Source organism: Callionymus lyra, chromosome 12, assembly GCF_982586985.1.
Source record: "Callionymus lyra chromosome 12, fCalLyr1.hap1.1, whole genome shotgun sequence".
NCBI classification, from domain to species: Eukaryota; Metazoa; Chordata; class Actinopteri; order Syngnathiformes; family Callionymidae; genus Callionymus; species Callionymus lyra.
Genome location: NC_141829.1, coordinates 15408298 through 15431818, shown reverse-complemented (window position 1 = coordinate 15431818; position 23521 = coordinate 15408298). Strand labels below are relative to the sequence as shown.

At 42.2% G+C, this 23521-nt stretch overlaps 2 protein-coding genes across 5 annotated transcripts in view; one reads left to right on the top strand and one right to left on the bottom strand.

The window, feature by feature from the left end:
• The first annotated feature begins 1932 nt into the window (after positions 1–1932).
• rab20 (RAB20, member RAS oncogene family) lies at positions 1933–9109 on the top strand. The gene is made up of 2 exons (XM_087804507.1): positions 1933–2281; positions 8053–9109. The coding sequence occupies exons 1-2, from the start codon at positions 2092–2094 to the stop codon at positions 8631–8633; spliced, it is 771 nt and encodes a 256-aa protein (XP_087660633.1). The 5' UTR covers positions 1933–2091; the 3' UTR covers positions 8634–9109.
• Positions 9110–10083: 974 nt separating this feature from the next.
• Positions 10084–23521, bottom strand: part of col4a2 (collagen, type IV, alpha 2) — a 47096-nt gene continuing 33658 nt past the window's right edge. For all 4 annotated transcript variants that reach the window (XM_087804792.1, XM_087804791.1, XM_087804793.1 and 1 more), the window contains 22 exons: positions 22284–22358; positions 22113–22211; positions 21822–22043; positions 21449–21610; positions 21207–21377; positions 21004–21147; positions 20817–20942; positions 20572–20753; positions 20442–20505; positions 20303–20377; positions 20137–20244; positions 19963–20070; positions 19826–19897; positions 19624–19749; positions 19419–19535; positions 18417–18578; positions 18251–18349; positions 18042–18188; positions 17205–17321; positions 16903–17094; positions 16558–16844; positions 10084–11003 (listed from right to left, as the gene is read on the bottom strand). In XM_087804792.1, coding sequence (XP_087660918.1) covers positions 10749–11003; positions 16558–16844; positions 16903–17094; positions 17205–17321; positions 18042–18188; positions 18251–18349; positions 18417–18578; positions 19419–19535; positions 19624–19749; positions 19826–19897; positions 19963–20070; positions 20137–20244; positions 20303–20377; positions 20442–20505; positions 20572–20753; positions 20817–20942; positions 21004–21147; positions 21207–21377; positions 21449–21610; positions 21822–22043; positions 22113–22211; positions 22284–22358 — 3110 coding nt within the window. In that variant the 3' untranslated portion in view covers positions 10084–10748. The remainder of the gene's footprint in view (positions 11004–16557; positions 16845–16902; positions 17095–17204; positions 17322–18041; positions 18189–18250; positions 18350–18416; positions 18579–19418; positions 19536–19623; positions 19750–19825; positions 19898–19962; positions 20071–20136; positions 20245–20302; positions 20378–20441; positions 20506–20571; positions 20754–20816; positions 20943–21003; positions 21148–21206; positions 21378–21448; positions 21611–21821; positions 22044–22112; positions 22212–22283; positions 22359–23521) is intronic.

The following is a 23521-nucleotide window of genomic DNA, read 5'->3' as shown; positions in this document are numbered from 1 at the left end:
AACCACACAAATAAAAACTTAAATATCGTACAGAATGTTCTAGAAGGCCATTATAAAGTCAACAGTTACCTCTTTCATTCAGAAACACCAGCGTCCCGATAACAGACAAGCAAGCTGTGGCTATGAAAAATACTAACGTGTGCAGCATATTCAGGAACGAGTTCGTATCTCGACATTAAAACAGTGTCAGTGACACGTTCAAGATGTTTCCAACATCAGCTTCTGTCTTACCAGGAGTGGAACTCGGTCTGAGCGACGACACGCGAGAAACAGCGACTCTGATCATGAGGTAGAGTGTAGCTGGAAGCACAACAATGACGCGTTCAAAGACGGCTCGGAATATTCCACTACCTCAGCGACACAGACGTGAGGCTAAACAAACGTGAACGTTTTGAAATTAAGACTTACTTTTAAAGTATTAAGTTACTTAAATAATAATAATAATAATGAAATAGAAAATGTTGTAAATCATATCAGCAAGAATGAAACAACAATATGAAAATCATGTAGACATCATATTAATATAAGTTGGTCTACAGACCACTTGACTCTTTATTAAGTCGTAACTGCTTTTATTTGTTTTGAAATCCAAATATGTCCAAACGTCCGCTTTAAAGGCTGCTGGAGTTCACTGTATCCTCTCGCCCTCAGTCATCACCAGGATCTTGCCGGATTAAATATTTTAATCAATATAAATAAACTATTACGATTACGAAGTGCAGAATGCATTGGAAGAATATGGAAAATAATTTACTTTTTTGTTATTATAACTAAAATCAAGAACTTATATCGCTAGTTTTGTAAACACAACATATAATTTTTTTTGTATAAAATAAATAAAATAAGTGAACACAAAATAAGCGACCGAAAAACAGAACCAAACACCACAATAAATACATTTATATTAAATGTATATAATATTTATTTTTTTCTTGTAAATAAGATTGCGTACACTCGATGGCAGCAGTCGTTTTCCATAGCAAATGAAACTATTTAATCCGACAAGATCCTGACGACGACTGAGGACAAGAGGATACATTCGTCTCCAGCAGCTTTTAAAGTTGACGTTTGGACATATTTTGGTTTCAAAACAAATGAAAGAAGTTACGACTTCGTCAAGAGTCACGTGGTCTGTAAATTCAAGAGTCAAGTACTCATCAATACTACAAATATATCCTTGTTACTACAGTATCGTTACATTTGCCATGCATCGTATCGTTGCCCCGGTATAGTGATATGCATCGTATCACTACATTTTTGACAATACACTGTTACTCTAGTACTCTCGTGTGGGAGCAGATTTCCAAATATGCAGCCAAAGACATCTTGTAAATAAACTCCTGGACCGAAAAACAGAACCAAACACCAAAATAAATACATTTATATTAAAGAGGAACATGAGACGTGTGACACACGTTTCAGTTCTACTGTATGGACTGTGGAGAAATTGCGTCTTTAAAACGGTTATGAAAAGTCATAAAATAAATAAGAGAAACAAGTTTTACCTAGAATTAAAATGTAAATTATTACTATTTATTATAGCAAGTACCACGTTGAATAGGAAATTATCTGTTGGTTGAAACGTTCGCCTAAACGTCTCAATGACGTTATGACTTTTAAAAACCTTGTGCGACGGGGAAATAAAAGAAAGCATTACATAATTATAATTATAATTTAAAAATATATAGTTACTTTAAAAAAAACAACAATGTATCATTGTTTTATAGAAACTACGTTTGTGACGAGTGAGCTCCTGTATTAACTGTAACTGTTTACTTTTTATTATGTATTATTTATTTAAGCAACTTCTGTTTAAACAAGTACAGGAGCTTCATTTATTTATTTATTTAAAAAACCCGAAATCCAGCTTCTGTCAGAAAGCGTTCGCGGCAAAGCGCCTCGTTCTTCTCTCACTTCCTGGTCGAGCGAGTTCTGCGGATCAGACTCAGATAGAGTCGAACTATGAGGAGGTGCGTTCAGGTCCACGTCCCGTGAAGCAGCTCCTGAGTCATGACTCTCTCGCGGTAAATCCTACTTTATTTATTTTTTTTACACAAGTTTATAAAAAGACACCCCCGGAGCCGCGGCGTCATGCCCGAGGGCTCGAAGATGAAGAAGCCGGACGTGAAGGTGGTCCTCCTGGGGGACATGAACGTCGGGAAGTCGTCGCTGCTCCACCGTTACACGGAGAGGAAGTTCCGGGACACGATCAGCACCGTCGGGGGAGCCTTCTACCTCAAACAGTGGGGGCCCTACAACGTCTCCATCTGGGACACCGCGGGTAAAAAAAAACAAAAAAAAAAGAAAAAGAAAAGTTTGTTTTTATTCTTTCTGACGCGCGTTCTTTTCCATGTTTACCTGGAGACACGTGACTTCATCTCCTTGAGTCATGTGACTTTAATCTCATGCTAGGCGCAGGGCGAGACTCTCGCAGGGGTCAAAGTTCACGGAGACTCGCTCGAAATGTTTTTCTTTGGCGTAAAAATAGAGGATTTTTTTTTCTTTCCCACGAATTCCTGACACTTTTCGGAAAATAGTGCGCGGTCAGCATAGTTTGACGTCATCCAGTTCCCACGAAATATCACTAAAAATATTCTTTACTCTTATTTGTGTTGAAAAGAAGTTTAATCTTTGTTTAAAAAAAAAAAGAATTCACTCTTTCAGATACACTAAAGTTGTGAGTCTGTCCATATGCTAAGCTAAACTCCTTTATTTATTAATTATAAAAACAATTTTAGTTCCCAAGCTAGTTTAAGCTTGTTTTCGGTCATTTTCAGTCCGCATTATGATAATAAATGGTCCACAAGTAGAAAGTATTTGCGGCACAGATACTACAAGTAAGCGGATTGGCAAGAATCTAGCGAAAACGAGTCATATCAAGATACAGAGGCAACAAACGATATATTGTGATAAACTGTAGTAAGTAAGTAAGTAAGTCATTTTTAATTTAACAAGGATATATGTGTAGTATTGTCGAGTACTTTACTCTGGTGTTGCACAATTTACAGACCACATGACTCTTGATTAAGTCCTGCTTTCGTTTGTTTTGAAATCCAAATATGTCCAAACGTCAGCTTTAAAAGCTGCTTTAGTTCACCGTATCCTCTCGTCCTCAGTCATCGCCGGGACTTCATTGTATGGCGTAAATAGTGCTTCCATTTAGTGACCGAAAGTTTAATTGAAACTCAAAAAAGATCATACATACATTCATACATACATAAAAGCTGTATCCTCTCATCCTCAGTCATCGTCAGGATCTTGCCGGATTAAATTGTTTCCTTTGCTATGGAAAACGTAACGACTGCTGCCATCTAAAACGCTGTGAATATTTGCATGTTTATTGTGAAAAAAATAAGAGTATTTTTATACACTTTATTGGAATATAAATCATATAAATTACTGTATCATCTCGTCCTCAGTCATCACCAGGATTTCATTGTTCCTTTTAACTGAGGACTACTGCGTACAACATCATTTTAATTCCAACACAAATATGTACAAAACGCATTGAATATTTCTCATTATAATTTGGATTTAATTCACAAAAAAACAACAATATTGCAACATTTAAAGTGTATCAATATAATCCCATAGTGCACTGCAATTGGACTGATTTATGGTCATTATTTTTAGCTTGTTTGTCGTCACGTTTATGTATTTATACATTCATTCATAAACTCGCAGTAACGGGAAGTACGTCTCTAATCACTGATTAACTTCCTGTTTTGACCTTTTAAAATGTCAATCTTGCGGTCGTCAGGCATGACCGGCAGCATTAGTGTCGGTCATGCTAGGATTGTGTAGCCGCCAGAAGTACTCGCTGGTCTGTAGTACCTGGAACGTTTTATAGTAGAAGTTTAAAGAAGAAGTAAGTTATTTAAACGTGGTTTTCTGTGACATCTCATCGTTTGTTTAAGGATTATTAAAAATGACGTCTTGAGTCGAAACGATGTGTTGAACTAAAGTCCGATCATAGGCGTCAAATCCGGTGAAAAAACAAGTCGTAACAGACGGCGTTTGTACTTGAACTCTCACCTCTGTGTGTGTTTATTGATCACGTCCTGATGTGAACTGCTGAGTCATCGTTGTGTTGCTGCTAAATGTGTGTAACTGGTGTGGAGGTCGCGTTTCCACGCCTCGACTCACAATCTACGCGTTGCATCACGGCGTCCGTTATCCTGAAGCAACGAAGACAGAGTTCAATTGTTGTCGAAACTCATTGGTTCGACATGTCGGAGGAAATGGAACCTTTTAAAAAAACAAAGTTGCTGAGTCAGCTGATGTGTTTCCCAATTATAGATTTTCTGGAGTGAAGCAACGTTGATGAAAAAAAGCTACAAAAAGAGAAATGACGTGCTGCGTTCAAAGACGCCAAAGGTCTCAACCGTGGGGATGATTCCGTATCTCAAAGTACTTCCTCATGCTAAGCTAGCTATGCTAATGTAGCATGTACGTTTCTTCTTTGGTTCTTGGACTTGTTGTGTACTAGGGGTGTGTATTGGCTTGAATCTGACGATAAAATGCGTATCACGATACAGAGGCATCGATATACTGTATTACAATATATTGCAATGTGTTGTGATACTATAGAAACGAGGGTATATTTGTAGTATCGTCAAGTACTTGACTCCGGTGTTGCAGAATTTACAGTACACATGACTCTTGACGAAGTCGGAACTGTTTTAATTTGTTTTGAAACCAAAATATGTCCAAACATCAGCTTAAAAACTGCTGGAGTCGACTGTATCCTCTCGTCCTCAGTCATTGCCGGGACTTCAGTATTCCTTTTCACTGTGACGTAAATAGTGCTTGCATTTGTCGACCGAAAGCTTATTTGAAACTCAAGAAGGAATTTATGTTAATGTTATGTTAAGAACTACGATTAAAATCAAATGTAATTTGAAAGCAAAATAAATAAAATTTAATAAAAGTTAAAGTAAAGTTTTCTTTAAAAAAACATTACAGTTCTGTTGGATTGCGATACATCTTAAAAATTGTTGCAGGAACAAGGATATATTTGTAGTATTGTCGAGTACTTGGCATTTTAAGCTCCCAGAGTTAACTGTATCCTCTCGTCCTCAGTCATTGCCGGGACTTTGTTTTCTGTTTTAGCTGTAAATACTGCTACCCTTTAGCGACAGGAAGTTTAATTGAAACACAAAAAAGATCAGGTGGTGAATTTGTGTTAATTCTGGAAACAAAAAGATAAGAAACACATTTTTCTATATAGACTTTATTTAAATATAACTCACTAAAGAACTATGATCATAATTAAATATGATTTAACAGCCTTTATTTTTCCTTTTAAAAAAAAAATAAAAACAGTGCTTTTCGATACAGTATTGTGAAAAAGACAAACAATAACTTGAACTATAGCTACTATATGTCATAATTGTTTTTAATATTGTTAAAAATGAATACATTGAATTATTATTTTATTTAAACAAACTTAAATAATACAAATTCAATTAAAATGTACAAGAACTTTGATAAAAATCTAAGCAAAAAAATAAAAATGTAATTAAAGGTAAAATAAAACTTTCTTTAAAAAAAATCTTACTGTTCTGTTGGATTGCGACATAGTATCTTAAAAAATATAGCAATATATCTGTGTATTGATATTTTCTCTCACCACTACTTCTCAGTCATGAAGGTTGGATGCAGTTGAATTGCAAAACTAGCTCAGTCGTCCAGCAGAGACTCGGACTAGAACTGCTTCACATTCCGACCCTCGTTTGACCAGAATATCTTTGACCCTCAAAAAAAACGGAACAATCGTCCGAACCGTGACATCATATCCTGGAGGTCATGTGACCCCCAGGTTAACGATGAATGACATCATGAAGTTCATCAGAAAATGAATCTTTTCCGTTCATTAAAGTTGTTAGATTTGATGGTGTGTGTGTGTGTGTGTGTGTGTGTGTGTGTGTGTGTGTGTGACCGATCTTATTTCGGCCTTTGGTCCGACATCCACGGACCAGAAAGTGTGTGAGGAGTTCTTGTGGGTCGAGTCACCAGCCGCCACTTCCTCTGCAGTTTCAACAAACCTCAGACGCAACCGTTTGTTCTGCTGCTGTCGAAACCTTATGAAACACCAGATCCGCTCTCAACCGGTTCGTCGCACGAAGTTGTATCAGCGGCAGGATTTTTGTAGTTTCAAAACATCAAGTGTTCCTCATGACTGGACACAGTTTATTTAGTATGTTTTAAAACACGTTTTTTCAAACCTATTCATCTAAAAAAAATGAGTATTTTGATAGTTTATTCTGTTTGTTTGGCATCAATACTGATGGAAAATAGAATTTAATTTAAGTTTTTATTATTTTATCACGTATAGTTTTCCGTGTTATCATTGTTGATCAATCACATCTTTTTTCTTATGTGTTGCGTCATAAAATAAGATAGGAAATCTGAATTATGTTATTAATTTAATAAAGAAAAATGTTTTTAATTAAAAACAAAAATTGTAATTCGCACAATTAACGACTTAAAATGCTATTGGATAATATTGGACACACTTTTTTTTGGTCAATATATTAAGAAAAAACCCTGATAGTCAATCACATCATCTTTGTAGCCACATTGAAAACTTTAATAATTCAGATTTTTTTTGTTTTAATTATTCTAGATCCTTCTGTTATTTATGTCCTTTTTTTAATTTTGTAGTTTCTTTATCTCGTTTATTTAACTTTAATATGAATTTTGTCTTTCTTTCTTCCTCGTATCATATTTGACTTTGTGACATGTTTTATCGTCGCAACATTTTTCCTATTCTTTTAAAGTTAGTGAAAGATTAAACCAACCAATTGTTTTTTTTTTTTTCGTTATTCGTTAATTTGAATGGTTGAGCTTGTTTTTTCGGAGCCGACAGGAAGTCGCTGTGAAGTGTTGAGTCTCTGGCGTCGTCGATCGCTTTTCCTGTGTGACTGAAGGGAAAATAGTTGATAGAAAACTCTGAAGTGCAATATTTCATTATTTAAATATACACTTTATTTATCATCATAACCGTCTGGTCACACGTGCGACTCTCTGTCGCCTGTTTCCTCTCAACGCCTCCAGTGAGCGACTGCAGAATTTGACCTTTTCCACAATCCTGTCTTTTCCAACAACAACAGAGCAGTTTGTGTTTCTCCTCCTCTGCCCGGCATCATGAGTTCCTTCTTTCAAAAGCCATTTTTCTGTCCTGCAAAAATGTTCAATCTTAACATTAAGTAAAGTAGTAAATCGAGCATTTAGAAAATGGAAAATTGACTTTTAATCTTTAGATTGTGGGAGGAGCTTGTACTTTATTAGAATAATGAACAATGCTTGTTTTTAATAGAAAATGGTTTTTAGCAATGATTTTTATTATATATATTGAAAGGTTGAATTTGTTTTTTTAAATGAATGATTTTATTTTACAAATGGTTTAAGCATCTCGTATGCTTAGCCTTTTAATGTGAAAATGTAGGTAAAGTAACAGAGTAATGTTAAAATTGATTAACTTAAAACAACATTTTTTAATTGAATTACCCACCAAAAATTCAACCTTTCAATTCAAAAATGAATAAAGGCAAGAAAATTTGAAAAATATATGTTAATTAAAAAAACACATTTCAACGTCAAAACTGTAATCTGATGTCATTTGTACGTTGAATTCAAAAGGTAACAAATTTAAAAATGTTGCTTTTAGAACATTCATTTTTATATTGTTTGAATATGAATATCAAACTCTGTGTAAAATGAAAAGAATAATATTTAAAACAATTTGAATGTTCTATTGAATTATTTAACCCTTGTGTTATCTTAGGTGACCCAGAGGACCAAAAAACAAGATTCTGGGTCACCTTGACCCCGAGTGTTAAAAACAAGATGAATATTTCAATCTAGATATTATTGAATTCAATCATTAAGAAAATAATAGTGAAACGAATCAGTAAAAAAAATCTTTTTTAATGTTAAAAACAACATTCATGAAGTACTTGCATACTTTCCATCATGTCTAGCTTGTACCTGAGATGCTCATACCGCACTGCAACAGTGTCAGACTTTAACCGTCCTCTGGTCGCGCAGGTCGGGAGCAGTTCCACGGCCTGGGCTCGCTGTACTGCCGCGGCGCCGCCGCCGTCATCCTGACCTACGACGTCACCAACTGGCAGAGCCTGGTGGAGCTGGAGGAGCGTTTCCTGTCGCTCACCGACACCGCCAACCACGACTGCATCTACGTGCTGGTGGGCAACAAGGCCGACCTCACCGACGCCGACGCCCGGCTGGACCCGGAGTCCGAGTCCGTCGCCGCCGCCGACGAGGAGGAGGAGGAGGAGGAGGAGGACGTCCTGTCCGCCTGCCCGACCCCGCCGGCCTCGCCCGTGAACTCCGCCCACAAGCAGGTGACCCGCGAGGATGCGCTGGCGCTGTACGGCAGGATCCTGCGCTACAAGGGCGCCGAGGAGAAGAGCAGCGTCGCCGCCGACAAGGTCTGCTTCGAGACCAGCGCCAAGACCGGCTACAACGTGGACCACTTGTTCGAGACTCTGTTCGACCTGGTGCTGCCCTCCCTGCTGAGGAAGAGGCAGGAGAACCAGGAGTCGCCCACGGTGGACCTGGAGGACGACAGGACGGGCAACAGACGCTCCCGCGCCCCCTGCTGTTGACTCTTAGCACTTTTTTTTTTTTTTTTTTTTTTTAAAGACGGTACTTTTTCTTTTTTTTTTTTTAAACCAGAATCACCGTGTTCCTCACTCGAGCGTCACTTTGCCGTCTTCGGACTCACAGCTGCACCGTTGGTGGGCGTCGCCCTGCACTGTCAATCACTGTCGAGTCACTTTTGATTTTTAACATTTGAGTGCCTCCGAGTGTCGAGACCGACTGAAACTTGTCTTCACTGCTGCAATAAACACGTTTTCTTTTTTTTGCACTCGGTTCCACCGTCTCTCCAGAACCGTTGACCCACTTTAAGGGGATCAGTTTCACCCACGAGTCCCAACTTTGATCCGGATCTCGGTAGATTAAGAACGTCTGAGACGTTAAAACTCAACAAAACATTCAATAATTCTGTCAGAATGTATTAGGATTAACCTTTAAGATGCAATTCCTGGTTAAATGTTTGATTAAATTACTTTTTTCTTTATTTGCTTTTATTTATTTATTACAATTTATTTTTGCCCCAAGGAGATTTTATGTTTGTTTTATTTATAATAATTTTTTTTTTAGCAAAAGCAACCAGAATCCTATTTTAACTAAAGTTCCAACTTCATTCAGTCACTTTGTTATAATCAATGTTTTTTGTAGTTTTGTACAAAAAAAAAAAATGTTCCTGGACTCAAAATATGAAGAATTTTCATTTAATATTTGGGGCAAAAAATGTAACAAGGAAAATTATTTTTGTTTTGTTACAATAAGCAAAAACGATCATATAAAGTTATATTAAATATCTTTAAATAGTTATGGACAAATAATGTTTTGCTTTTCACTTTATCTTGAATGATAAGAATCATCCAACAAAAGTTGTTTTTCTTATTTACCTGATTTAAGTATAAAAAGTAACGCATCATAAAGTACACATTACATTACACATACAGCTGAATTTGAATTTGCTGTAAATGTTCCTTCAAAAACCTCCTGGATCCAGATGGAACTCCAGATCATCAGCAACGTTGAATCATCTTTCTGTCGCATCTTTAGCATCTTTTTCATAAATATTTAATTGCAATCAGAACAGACAAGAAAAGTCAAGCAACACTAAAACAATATCTACTCATGACCACAATGGTGACGTGTTGTTGAGGCTTCATGAAGCAGCTGATGATGAAAGATTTCATGGACGTTGAGTCATTGAGAGTGCCCTCTAGTGGCCGGCAAATATTGTATCATGAGGCGTCATTGGTTCTTCACAGCCCGGTTATTTTCATACCAACTTTAACATTAAAAATAACATTTCAATAATATATATATTTATTTAATGTTTGGGTTGGAGCATTTAAAAAATATCCATACATAATTTTAATTAAAAAATAAAGTAGTCCTGAAAATGTGTTCTATGAACGTGACTCCTTAAAACATGACTTAAAAAAATAAAGAAAAAAAAAACATCTGTAGATCAAAAACGTTTTACCAAGTTGTTATTTTATTGTGTTTATTTTTCTTCTTTTTTACATACAGTTAAACAACAAAACCGAGGCGTACGTTGTCAGTATTTACAGTATTTGGTTCCGGCGACACGTTTCATGCGAGAAAGGAATGTGTTTTTTGTTTAAAAAACCCCAAAACAATTATAAGATCAATGAAAGGGTTGGAGTCCAGATAATTTTAGTGAGCGATGCACGTATTAGCATAAATAAAACACATTTTTAGTGGTGATTTTTTTGTGAAAAGGAAAAATATATAAGTTAGACAAACTTTTAATTTGAAAAAATAAAGAAAAAAGATGTAATTATTGAAATATATGGAATAAGGCAGAAAAAGAGTTCAAGTGTTTTGAATAAAAATAAAATAAAATCTTAATAATTGACTCCTAAGGTTTAGTGAACGAACAGATGCACAAAAACTTAAACCAACTTTCTGAACTTTACAGTGAAAGAAACCGAAGAAGAGTTGAACACAACAAAGTCCAAAATGGCCGCCTCTGACCCTCGTGATACACACACATTCATCCGGCTATAAATACTAATCAGTGCATCTGAGAAAGGATTGTGATTGGTTAAAGTGGAGTGTCTATCGTAGCACCATTGAACCCCAAAACGTTGGGGCCCCCGGGGGGGAGGGGGTCCTCACAGGTTCTTCATGCAGACCTGGCAGCGGCTGATGCGGGTCAGCAGCTGCCCGGCCTTGAGAGTCTCTGGCGCCGGCTCGGCGTGGAACGTCTGGTCCACGGACGTGAGCCAGAAGCTGTTCTTGTTGGCGAAGTAGTGACACGTGCCTTTGGCGCCGTTGCACTCGATGAACGGCGTCGTCCGGAAGTCTTCCAGGCACGACCCGGGCGAGGAAAGAGACTGACCGCCGCCCTCGCTGCCCGCTGCCGTGTGCTGTCGAACAGAGACAAACATGAGAGTGTCCTGAAGGTGGCAGCAGAGAGACGGACATGAGAGTGTCCTGAAGGTGGCAGCAGAGAGGAGATAAACATGAGAGTGTCCTGAAGGTGGCAGCAGAGAGACGGACATGAGAGTGTCCTGAAGGTGGCAGCAGAGAGGAGATAAACATGAGAGTGTCCTGAAGGTGGCAGCAGAGAGACAGACAGAGTGTCCTGAAGGTGGCAGCAGAGAGACAGACATGAGAGTGTCCTGAAGGTGGCAGCAGAGAGGAGACACACATGAGAGTGTCCTGAAGGTAGCAGCAGAGAGACAGACATGAGAGTGTCCTAAAGGTGGCAGCAGAGAGACAGACATGAGAGTGTCCTGAAGGTGGCAGCAGAGAGGAGACAAACATGAGAGTGTCCTGAAGGTGGCAGCAGAGAGGAGACAAACATGAGAGTGTCCTGAAGGTGGCAGCAGAGAGACAGACATGAGAGTGTCCTGAAGGTGGCAGCAGAGAGACAGACATGAGAGTGTCCTGAAGTTGGCAGCAGAGAGGAGACAAACATGAGAGTGTCCTGAAGGTGGCAGCAGAGAGGAGACAAACATGAGAGTGTCCTGAAGGTGGCAGCAGAGAGGAGACAAACATGAGAGTATCCTGAAGGTGGCAGCAGAGAGACAGACATGAGAGTGTCCTGAAGGTGGCAGCAGAGAGGAGACAAACATGAGTGTCCTGAAGGTGGCAGCAGAGAGGAGACAAACATGAGAGTGTCCTGAAGGTGGCAGCAGAGAGGAGACAAACATGAGAGTATCCTGAAGGTGGCAGCAGAGAGACAGACATGAGAGTGTCCTGAAGGTGGCAGCAGAGAGGAGACAAACATGAGAGTGTCCTGAAGGTGGCAGCAGAGAGACGGACATGAGAGTGTCCTGAAGGTGGCAGCAGAGAGACAGACATGAGAGTGTCCTGAAGGTGGCAGCAGAGAGGAGACAAACATGAGAGTGTCCTGAAGGTGGCAGCAGAGAGGAGACAGACATGAGAGTGTCCTGAAGGTGGCAGCAGAGAGACAGACATGAGAGTGTCCTGAAGGTGGCAGCAGAGAGGAGATAAACATGAGAGTGTCCTGAAGGTGGCAGCAGAGAGACGGACATGAGAGTGTCCTGAAGGTGGCAGCAGAGAGACAGACATGAGAGTGTCCTGAAGGTGGCAGCAGAGAGGAGACAAACATGAGAGTGTCCTGAAGGTGGCAGCAGAGAGGAGACAAACATGAGAGTATCCTGAAGGTGGCAGCAGAGAGACAGACATGAGAGTGTCCTGAAGGTGGCAGCAGAGAGGAGATAAACATGAGAGTGTCCTGAAGGTGGCAGCAGAGAGGAGACAAACATGAGAGTGTCCTGAAGGTGGCAGCAGAGAGGAGACAAACATGAGAGTATCCTGAAGGTGGCAGCAGAGAGACAGACATGAGAGTGTCCTGAAGGTGGCAGCAGAGAGGAGACAAACATGAGTGTCCTGAAGGTGGCAGCAGAGAGGAGACAAACATGAGAGTGTCCTGAAGGTGGCAGCAGAGAGGAGATAAACATGAGAGTGTCCTGAAGGTGGCAGCAGAGAGGAGACAAACATGAGAGTGTCCTGAAGGTGGCAGCAGAGAGGAGACAAAAATGAGAGTGTCCTGAAGGTGGCAGCAGAGGAGACAAACATGAGAGTGTCCTGAAGGTGGCAGCAGAGAGGAGACAAACATGAGAGTGCCCTGAAGGTGGCAGCAGAGAGGAGACAAACATGAGAGTATCCTGAAGGTGGCAGCAGAGAGACAGACATGAGAGTGTCCTGAAGGTGGCAGCAGAGAGGAGACAAACATGAGTGTCCTGAAGGTGGCAGCAGAGAGGAGACAAACATGAGAGTGTCCTGAAGGTGGCAGCAGAGAGGAGACACACATGAGAGTGTCCTGAAGGTGGCAGCAGAGAGGAGACAAACATGAGTGTCCTGAAGGTGGCAGCAGAGAGGAGACAAACATGAGAGTGTCATGAAGGTGGCAGCAGAGAGGAGATAAACATGAGAGTATCTTGAAGGTGGCAGCAGAGAGGAGACAAACATGAGAGTGTCCTGAAGGTGGCAGCAGAGAGGAGACAAAAATGAGAGTGTCCGGAAGGTGGCAGCAGAGGAGACAAACATGAGAGTGTCCTGAAGGTGGCAGCAGAGAGGAGACAAACATGAGAGTGTCCTGAAGGTGGCAGCAGAGAGGAGACAAACATGAGAGTATCCTGAAGGTGGCAGCAGAGAGGAGACAAACATGAGAGTGTCCTGAAGGTGGCAGCAGAGAGGAGACAAACATGAGTGTCCTGAAGGTGGCAGCAGAGAGACAGACATGAGAGTGTCCTGAAGGTGGCAGCAGAGAGGAGACAAACATGAGAGTGTCCTGAAGGTGGCAGCAAAGAGGAGACAAACATGAGAGTATCCTGAAGGTGGCAGCAGAGAGACAGACATGAGAGTGTCCTGAAGGTGGCAGCAGAGAGGAGACAAACATGAGTGTCCTGAAGGTGGCAGCAGAGAGGAGACAAACATGAGAGTGTCCTGAAAGTGGCAGCAGAGAGGAGACAAACATGAGAGTGTCCTGAAGGTGGCAGCAGAGAGGAGATAAACATGAGAGTGTCCTGAAGGTGGCAGCAGAGAGGAGACAAACATAAGAGTGTCCTGAAGGTGGCAGCAGAGAGGAGACAAAAATGAGAGTATCCTGAAGGTGGCAGCAGAGGAGACAAACATGAGTGTCCTGAAGGTGGCAGCAGAGAGGAGACAAACACGAGAGTGTCCTGAAGGTGGCAGCAGAGAGGAGACAAACATGAGAGTATCCTGAAGGTGGCAGCAGAGAGGAGACAAACACGAGAGTATCCTGAAGGTGGCAGCAGAGAGGAGACAAACATGAGAGTGTCCTGAAGGTGGCAGCAGAGAGGAGACAAACACGAGAGTATCCTGAAGGTGGCAGCAGAGAGGAGACAAACATGAGAGTGTCCTGAAGGTGGCAGCAGAGAGGAGACAAACATGAGAGTGTCCTGAAGGTGGCAGCAGAGAAGAGACAAACATGAGAGTGTCCTGAAAGTGGCAGCAGAGAGGAGACAAACATGAGAGTGTCCTGAAGGTGGCAGCAGAGAGGAGACAAACATGAGAGTGTCCTGAAGGTGGCAGCAGAGAGGAGACAAACATGAGAGTGTCCTGAAGGTGGCAGCAGAGAGGAGACAAACATGAGAGTATCCTGAAGGTGGCAGCAGAGAGGAGACAAAGATGAGAGTGTCCTGAAGGTGGCAGCAGAGAGGAGACAAACATGAGAGTGTCCTGAAGGTGGCAGCAGAGAAGAGACAAACATGAGAGTGTCCTGAAAGTGGCAGCAGAGAGGAGACAAACATGAGAGTGTCCTGAAGGTGGCAGCAGAGAGGAGACAAACATGAGAGTGTCCTGAAGGTGGCAGCAGAGAGGAGACAAAGATGAGAGTGTCCTGAAGGTGGCAGCAGAGAGGAGACAAACATGAGAGTGTCCTGAAGGTGGCAGCAGAGAGGAGACAAACATGAGAGTGTCCTGAAGGTGGCAGCAGAGAGGAGACAAACATGAGAGTGTCCTGAAGGTGGCAGCAGAGAGGAGACAAACATGAGAGTGTCCTGAAGGTGGCAGCAGAGAAGAGACAAACATGAGAGTGTCCTGAAAGTGGCAGCAGAGAGGAGACAAACATGAGAGTGTCCTGAAGGTGGCAGCAGAGAGGAGACAAACATGAGAGTATCCTGAAGGTGGCAGCAGAGAGGAGACAAAGATGAGAGTGTCCTGAAGGTGGCAGCAGAGAGGAGACAAACATGAGAGTGTCCTGAAGGTGGCAGCAGAGAAGAGACAAACATGAGAGTGTCCTGAAGGTGGCAGCAGAGAGGAGACAAACATGAGAGTGTCCTGAAGGTGGCAGCAGAGAGGAGACAAAGATGAGAGTGTCCTGAAGGTGGCAGCAGAGAGGAGACAAACATGAGAGTGTCCTGAAGGTGGCAGCAGAGAGGAGACAAACATGAGAGTATCCTGAAGGTGGCAGCAGAGAGGAGACAAAGATGAGAGTGTCCTGAAGGTGGCAGCAGAGAGGAGACAAACATGAGAGTGTCCTGAAGGTGGCAGCAGAGAAGAGACAAACATGAGAGTGTCCTGAAGGTGGCAGCAGAGAGGAGACAAACATGAGAGTGTCCTGAAGGTGGCAGCAGAGAGGAGACAAACATGAGAGTATCCTGAAGGTGGCAGCAGAGAGGAGACAAAGATGAGAGTGTCCTGAAGGTGGCAGCAGAGAGGAGACAAACATGAGAGTGTCCTGAAGGTGGCAGCAGAGAAGAGACAAACATGAGAGTGTCCTGAAAGTGGCAGCAGAGAGGAGACAAACATGAGAGTGTCCTGAAGGTGGCAGCAGAGAGGAGACAAACATGAGAGTGTCCTGAAGGTGGCAGCAGAGAGGAGACAAACATGAGAGTGTCCTGAAGGTGGCAGCAGAGAGGAGACAAACATGAGAGTGTCCTGAAGGTGGCAGCAGAGAGGAGACAAACATGAGAGTGTCCTGAAGGTGGCAGCAGAGAGGAGACAAACATGAGAGTGTCCTGAAGGTGGCAGCAGAGAGGAGACAAACATGAGAGTGTCCTGAAGGTGGCAGCAGAGAGGAGATGAACATGAGAGTGTCCTGAAGGTGGCAGCAGAGAGGAGACAAACATGAGAGTATCCTGAAGGTGGCAGCAGAGAGGAGACAAACATGAGAGTGTCCTGAAGGTGGCAGCAGAGAGGAGACAAACATGAGAGTGTCCTGAAGGTGGCAGCAGAGAGGAGACAAACATGAGAGTGTCCTGAAGGTGGCAGCAGAGAGGAGACAAACATGAGAGTGTCCTGAAGGTGGCAGCGGACACAACAAAGATGGCGTCTGAACCATGAAGTTTTGTTGCTTTGTGGTGTTTTGATTTGTTGTGTGTTTATTCTTTGAGAGGTGTGTCTACTTTGCTGTGTGTGTGTGTTTTTTTGTTTAACATTGTGTTATGTGTTTAAGTGTTTTTTTGTTGTCTGTGTCTACTTTTCGAAAAAAGCAAATTCTGTTCTATAGTGTGTAACCTTACAGGGCGTGTGCAGTTCAGTTTTTTTTATCTCTGTGTTTGATTTTTTTGTATGTTATGTTTATTCTGAAGGCATGTCTACTTTGTTTTTGTTGTTTTTTGTATGTATTTTAACATTTTTATACATTGTGTGTCTGTTTTAGTGTTTTGTTATGTTATGTTCCGATATGTTTTTTTGCTGTGTGAAGTATGTCTATTTTTGCATTTTGAGCACTTTGGAGTATACCAGTTTTGTTGTGTGTTGTGTGCATCTTGTTTTGTCTCTGTCAGTTTCTTTGTGTGTTAGTTGTGTTTTTGTGTGTGTCCAGTTAATTTCATATGTGTTTAAGTGATTGTGACCTTAAAATAATCTTTGTGTGTTGGTTTTACTGCACATTTGTGACTTGTTGTGAATGTGTTTGTGTCAGTTGTGTATTTCATTGGTAGGTGTGTGAGTCCGTGTGTGAGTCCATCGTCGTCCACTGACCATGAGGAAGGAGTAGCCGATCCACAGGCTCCTCCAGCCGGCCGGACACTGAGGGATGCTGATGTCTTGGCTGTGGACGGCGATGGCGACCGACGGAGCTTCGCAGACGGAGCAGCGGCTGATGTACGGTCGGATCTCCTCCTCCTCGACCGGCATCATGGGCAGCGGCGCGGTGGTGGACAGCCAGTAGGACTTGTCGTTCCGGCTGGCGTAGTAGCAGAGGTCTCCGGGGTTGCAGTAGAGGAAGGGCATGGTGCTGAAGCGAGGGAGGCAGGACCCGGCCAGACCTGCGGAACGACCGGGGTTAACCCTCCTGAAGGTGTCCTGGTGACGTCTCACACTCACCCAGGTCCTGGTTGTGAGCCCTCTCCTGACCCTCCAGGTACAACAGACTGTATCCGTCCCACAGTTTGGTCATTCCCACCGGACACATGGGCTTCTGCTCCGACTGGCTGTGCTTCACCAGCAGGTATCCTACGCTCACGCTGCGTCCAGGCATGCCGGCGCGCCCGGGGACACCAGTGTTGCCGCGGCGACCTGGAACAATATTGTCAAAAAACTGTTTCCTTTTATTTAAACTTTGTGTTTTCTAGTCAACAACTTTGAGCCCTGGTTCTATTTGAGCTTTAATCCTCAGACTGACTCACCTTCCTGTCCCCGCAGACCAGGGTGGCCCCCTTGACCGGGCTCTCCACGGAACCCAGGGGTTCCCGATCGACCGCCGATGCCCGGCATTCCCTTCTCACCCGCGGGTCCGAAAAATCCTGAATATTGCAGACACAATTATTAAGTGTTTTTTTTAGTGTATTTAACTGGTCGGTTGTGTGTTTTATTCTGGTGTGTATCAAGGGTTTATGTCTGTTTTGCTATTCAAGCTACTTTTGTTGTGTATTTTGTGTTCTGGTGCGAGTTGTGGTATCTATGGTGGAACTTTTATTGAAATGTTCCAGGTTTCTTTAAAGCATATTAAGATATATATATCTTTTCGAAACTCTTTTAATAATTTATATAAAATAAACGCTTGAATTTGCTTATTTAAGTAAAAAATATATATTTATTGATGTTTTTTTTACAATTGAATAATGAAATTATAATATTTTAGAATTGCGTCATTTCTTGATTTGTTTTGTATTCTGATGTGTTAAGTTCCTCCATTTTGTTTTTTGTGTTATGATGTCTGTGTTTGTCTTTTATTCTTATGTGTGACTGTTAGTGTCTCATTTCACATTGTGTGACTGAATGAAAGACATTTTTGTGTGGTGTGTATTTCAGTGTTTGTGCACTTTCTGTGTATAAAACCAGTGCTTCAGAATGTATTTGACGGTGCAGTATTTTACTTCAATATTTGTGTATGTTTTTGTGCACATATGTGTGTCAGTACACCTACAGAAGAGATTTACTTACGGCCTCTATAAAAACTTGACAACCCACCTCCACCCCGACATAAATAAAGAAACACGTGACAACATATGATAAACACTGACCTGCGTCTCCAGGTGGCCCCTCTGGTCCTAACTCCCCTCCGGATCCACCGGGCCCTCTGATGCCCTGCGGTCCCGATAAGCCTCGTTCCCCTGGAACCCTGGCGGGCACCGGAGCAGGACCCTGACTTCCAGGTACACCTCTGAACCCTGTGACACACGGGTTTAAGGACAAATGCTCTTCTAGGTTCTGTTTGTGGTTGTGTATCCACCTGGTTGTCCTTGTTCTCCTTTTGGGCCTTTTGGACCTCGGTCTCCGTTCCAGCCGATGGCACCAGGGACTCCCATCAGCCCCTGCTCCCCTTTCACTCCTGTGAGAGAACAGTCAGAGCCAAAAAGTTTAGCTCAGATAGATTCACTTCTTTGATTGTCGCTTGCCTTTCTTTCCGAACACTCCAGGAACTCCTCTGTATCCGAACACTCCCTGGTCGCCTTTAAATCCCGTCCTGCCAGGGAGTCCTGGTAGTCCCAAATTTCCTTTAAAACCTTTTTCTCCAGGAGGGGCGTCTGGGCCAGAAGCACCTCTGGGTCCAGGATAACCTAAAAAACACACGTCACACACGTCAGTAACACGACGAGAGGTCATCTGGGAGAGACTCAGAGTAGATGAAGTAAGTCAGGCATCTCATCAATGGATGGCACATTTTTAGTGTGTTTGTTTTGTTAGGATCTGGCGTGTATTTGTCTGTTTTAGTGTGAGAACTTTTATGGTGTGTATGTTGTACATTTTTTCAAAACTGAATGTTTGTGTGTACACATTAAGTCTATGTGTGTGTGAATTAGTGCAGTTTTTGGGCATTTCTTTGTTTGAGTGTGTTCAGATAATTCATAGTGTACTTATTGGCTTCTGATACATATATTTATACATATTTAACACAATGTTTCTGTGAATATTTAATTATGTGATGTCTGCTGGTGTTTCTAATTAGCTTTATGTGTGTTTTAGTGTGCGTCATTCATCGTGATGTGTGGATGAAATATTTATTACACTCTGAGTGTGTTGTTTCTTGTTAATGGTTCTTTTTTTGTGTGTCTAATTATTTTCTTTCGTTTTTTGTGTGTTTTCAAGCTACATGATGTATTTTGATCGTTATGTGTGAATAGGTCTATTGTAATTGTGAGTTTGGTGTGTCTTTTGAAAAGTGTCCATCTTTGTATGGGTTTTAAAAGTACGATATACGTATTTATAAATTGAATTAGTTTTTTTGTGTCTGTGAACCACCATGTCTGTGTCATTTAGTTAGTCATTAAAACTTCCTTAACCGGTTGCTTGTATATCTAATGAATGTTTTTGTACATCTAAACTTCAGGAGGTCAAACACAAATCTACAAGATTTTTTTTTAAATTCCTTTTACTATTTTGACTTCCTACAAACTCACCGTAATATCCTTTAGGACCTGTATCTCCAATACCTCCAGCGTATCCTGGCATCGTCTCAGTAGAATTTGGGCCAACAGGACCCCGGACACCTGGTGTTCCTGGAAATCCTGGGTCGCCTTTTTTTTTTAGCAGAACATGAAATTGATTAAAATCTTGAAAATGATTCTTGCCACACAGGGAACACAAAATCAGAAGATAACTCACCAAAAGGGCCCTGAAAGCCCTTTAGTCCAGCAGTGCCAGGAATTCCTGGCCGATCATTGGGGTTACCGTCTTCTCCCTTCTCTCCATGGGGTCCAGTCTGACCATTCTCTCCAACGTTAACCAGACCTTGTCAGACCAACACTAGCATGAACGGTATTCTTGATGCCAAAACACATTGACATTGCAAAAGTTGCTAAATTACCAGGCAGTCCGGGATTTCCCTTTTGTCCTTTTAGTCCATGAAGTCCGTAGAGACCCTTCAGACCAGGAAAACCTGCAGTAAGTGTAGACAGTAAGCGTAACAGCACATACATGATGTAACAATGATTCTACTCTAACCTTTGTTTCCGGGGAATCCCGCGAAGCCTGGAAGCCCGTCTTTACCGGGTATCCCAGGAAAACCTTTCTGCCCTTGTTGGCCAGGACTTCCTTGCTGACCGTCACGTCCTATGGGAAAGACAAAGGAGTCACTCGTTGTTGTCTGATAACAAAGACGGAGCATTAGTGACCCACCTTTAAATCCAGGCAGGCCTGACTCTCCAGAATATCCCTTCATGCCGACGATGCCATCAAAACCAGAGGTTCCTATGTCCCCTACATTTCCTTGGAAGCCTTTAGAACCTGAGGGAAGGACATATTAATGAAGTCCACTTCAAAATCATTAAAGTAGTTGAAGTACCTGGCCCTCCATTATTTCCTATCTCTCCCCTCAAACCTGGGGTTCCAGGGAGGTCTATACGAGTCCCCTTCTCACCTGTAGTGAGATTGAAAGACAAATAAATGTCTTGAACTGTTACACTGGTCTTTGGTGGACCCACCTTTGGTGCCCTTCCTTCCATTCTCTCCAAAGGCACCATAAGCACCCGGACTTCCTTTAGGTCCCTGAAAAGGACACGACAGCTCTTCTTAAATGATTCTTTTGGTTCCTCCGTGAGTCAGATATTTTACCTTACTCCCATTCATTCCATCAAAACCACTGATGCCTCGGTTCCCAACGTAACCAGGCATTCCCTTCAACCCCGGAAGACCTTGTCCTCCAGGATCTCCTTGGAAGCCCTTTGTATTGCTGGGCTGCCCAGGAAGGCCGTGAGACCCCCCGTAGCCTGGTACGCCTGGAAGTCCTTTCAGACCTGGGGGAGAAGCGGGAGCTGAAGATGTAGAACGCTAAGGATGACGTGACAGGTTCCACCAACCTCGCTGTCCCGTGAACCCTTGATTTCCAAACTCTCCCTGTTCCCCCTTGAACCCCTTCATCTCCAGAATACTTTTGGATGTGACGTTTGGCTTGTCCCCGGGTGGTCCCATCAGTCCTCGATCGCCTGAAAAAATATTGTGAAACAGATTGAGTCTGAACTAGAGCGGATGCTGGTACCGACTCACCTTTCTCCCCGTTGACACCATAGAGTCCACTTGGACCCACTTCTCCCGGGAGACCAGCTTCTCCTTTCGCCCCACTGAAGCCCTTCACACCTTTACTGCCGACCATTCCCTCAAAACCAGGCATTCCAGGAGAGCCAGGCTTTCCTAGGAAGGGAATTTTTAAATAACACATTTTCTGACTCAAAGGATGACACTGGACTCACCTCTGTTTCCAGTAGCACCAGGGTTTCCCCCGAATCCCTGCAGCCCAGGGTTACCAGGAGGTCCAAAATCTCCTAAAAAACCATACTCTCCAAACAACCCAGGCAGACCCTTTAAACCAGCAGGACCCGGAGCACCTGGGTCTCCTTCTGTGCCCCTTTCTCCAGAAGGACCTGATCATTTGAGATTAAAAGTCAAGTCAAATACATCTTTGATCACATAAACAATAGTGAACTAGTCTGACCTGGATCTCCGAATGCACCAGACGGTCCTGGTAGACCCACTTTTCCTTTTTCACCGGGGTAGCCGTATTCCCCAGGAAGTCCTGGCCGTCCTTCCTCTCCCTGGAGTCCATACAAGCCAGGCTCTCCTTTGAAACCTATCATTCCTGGCATGCCCAACATTCCTGCAGAACCCAGATTTATAACTTTCAAATCAAAATTTCTTAACCCCTTTTTTTGGCAATACTAAGATGGTCCTAACTCCTGGAAAACACCTTTTAAATGCAGAGAACTGGGGTTATGTTTCCGGGTTACATTTTAAACAAAACCATATTGTACATTTAATCAAGCTACATTTGGAGTCAAACATACTGACGCCACACTACTCCCCCTCACCTGAATATCCTGGCTCTCCTGGATTCCCAATTTCCCCTTTATTCCCCTGAAGCCCAGGCAGTCCGGGGTCACCAGGAGGTCCGGGAGCGGCATCGAGGACTTCCCCGTGGACTCCTTTGTCGCCCTGTGCACCAGTCCTACCTGGCAAACCTGGAAAACCGTGGCTCCCAACAGCTCCTTTGGCGCCAGGAATACCATTTTCACCTCGCTGGCCTGTAAAACCTGTAAAGAAGAAGAAGTTAATGGAACTGATTTCCCTTCATGAGCCTTGGATCTTCAGCCTTGACTTGCCTGGTGGTCCAGGAAGACCGCCGACACCTGGATCTCCTGCTTCTCCTCTACCTCCTTGTGAACCAGGAACACCGTTGAATCCTTTAAGTCCTGGAAACCCTGTTTTGTTCACGATGTAAAAATGTATTGTAAGTAAAAAAGAAAATAACGTTCCGACTTCAGACGTGTTACCTGGTATTCCCGGTTGCCCGGTTGGTCCTGGTAGGCCAGGGAGACCCGGAGGTCCTGGGTAAGAGCTGCAGGGACCTAACCATCGCAGGGAAGTCTTTTAGTGTCATACAAAGGTGAGTTCAGAAGGTCTTAACCAGACTTTGATTTGATGACCTTTTCAACCGTCTCAACATCAGCATGCAACAATAATCCAGAGCCGAAGCACAACTTGGTTGTCACCGAGGCTTGGACCGAAAATGTGTGACGCCAGAAATTAAACTATCATTATTGTAGATTTAACTTGTTCCACTTGAATATTGCTTTGTCTGTTTTAGTGTGTGTTCGATTCAACGTTATTTTATTGTGACTGTATTTGTTTTTGTGTCCCCTTTTGTGTTTGAACTTTGTGTATTCCCCATAGGTACCATATGTACAAGGAAGGTTTTTTTTAAATTATGGTTGTGCCTTAAACCTTACATTTTTTGTGTATGTTTTTTAATGTTTGTGCACCTTTTATTATTGTTTATTTTGAAGTTAATTAAATGTGTGCATTTTGTTCTGTGTGTGGCAGGAATATTTGGTGAGTTTGTTTTGTTTTGCTGTTTCTTCAAAAAAATGTAGTTAATTTTGCGAGTGTTTTAGTGTTTATCCAATTAAGTGTTAATAAAACATGTTCATGTGTGTGTAAGGATTTTATTGTGTATTTCCTTGAAGGTCCTGCAGTATTACTTCATTCTGAGTGTGTGTATTAGTGTTCATGCACCACTTTTTGTGCATAATGTGTTACTGATGCAAATAGTTTTTGTCGTATATATTAAAACTATAGTGCTTTGTGATGTTGGTGCATCTTTTGTTTGTTTGTTCCAGAGTATTTTGTATATTTCAGGAATGTTTGTATGTATGTTCTGTTATGGTGTTTCTGGAAATTTTGCAAAGTTCATTTTGTCTTTATCGTGTGTTTTAAAGTTATTTCAATGTGTGTGTTATTTCTTTTGTGTGTAAGAATAATATTTGTGAATTTCCTACAGTATGTGTTGAAACTATATCTAGTTCATTCTAATTGTGTATTATTGTTTGTGCACATTCAGTTTTGCATTTGACTTTTTCAATGATGCGTGTGGACGGCATTTTTTGTGTGTTTGTTTTGTCTAGTTTATACTGAGCATGTTTTTTAGTGTTATTCCACTGTGTGTTTGTCTGATTCAGAAGTTATTTTTGTATTTTATTCTGTGTAGAAGTAATGGTTTTATAAATGAAAC

Excerpts from the sequence above, each read along its gene's own strand:
- rab20 (XM_087804507.1), top strand. The coding sequence starts at position 2,092 with ATGCCCGAGGGCTCGAAGATGAAGAAGCCGGACGTGAAGGTGGTCCTC. Across the intron at positions 2,282-8,052 it reads CTCCATCTGGGACACCGCGG|GTCGGGAGCAGTTCCACGGC; the intron begins GTAAAAAAAAAC and ends CTGGTCGCGCAG.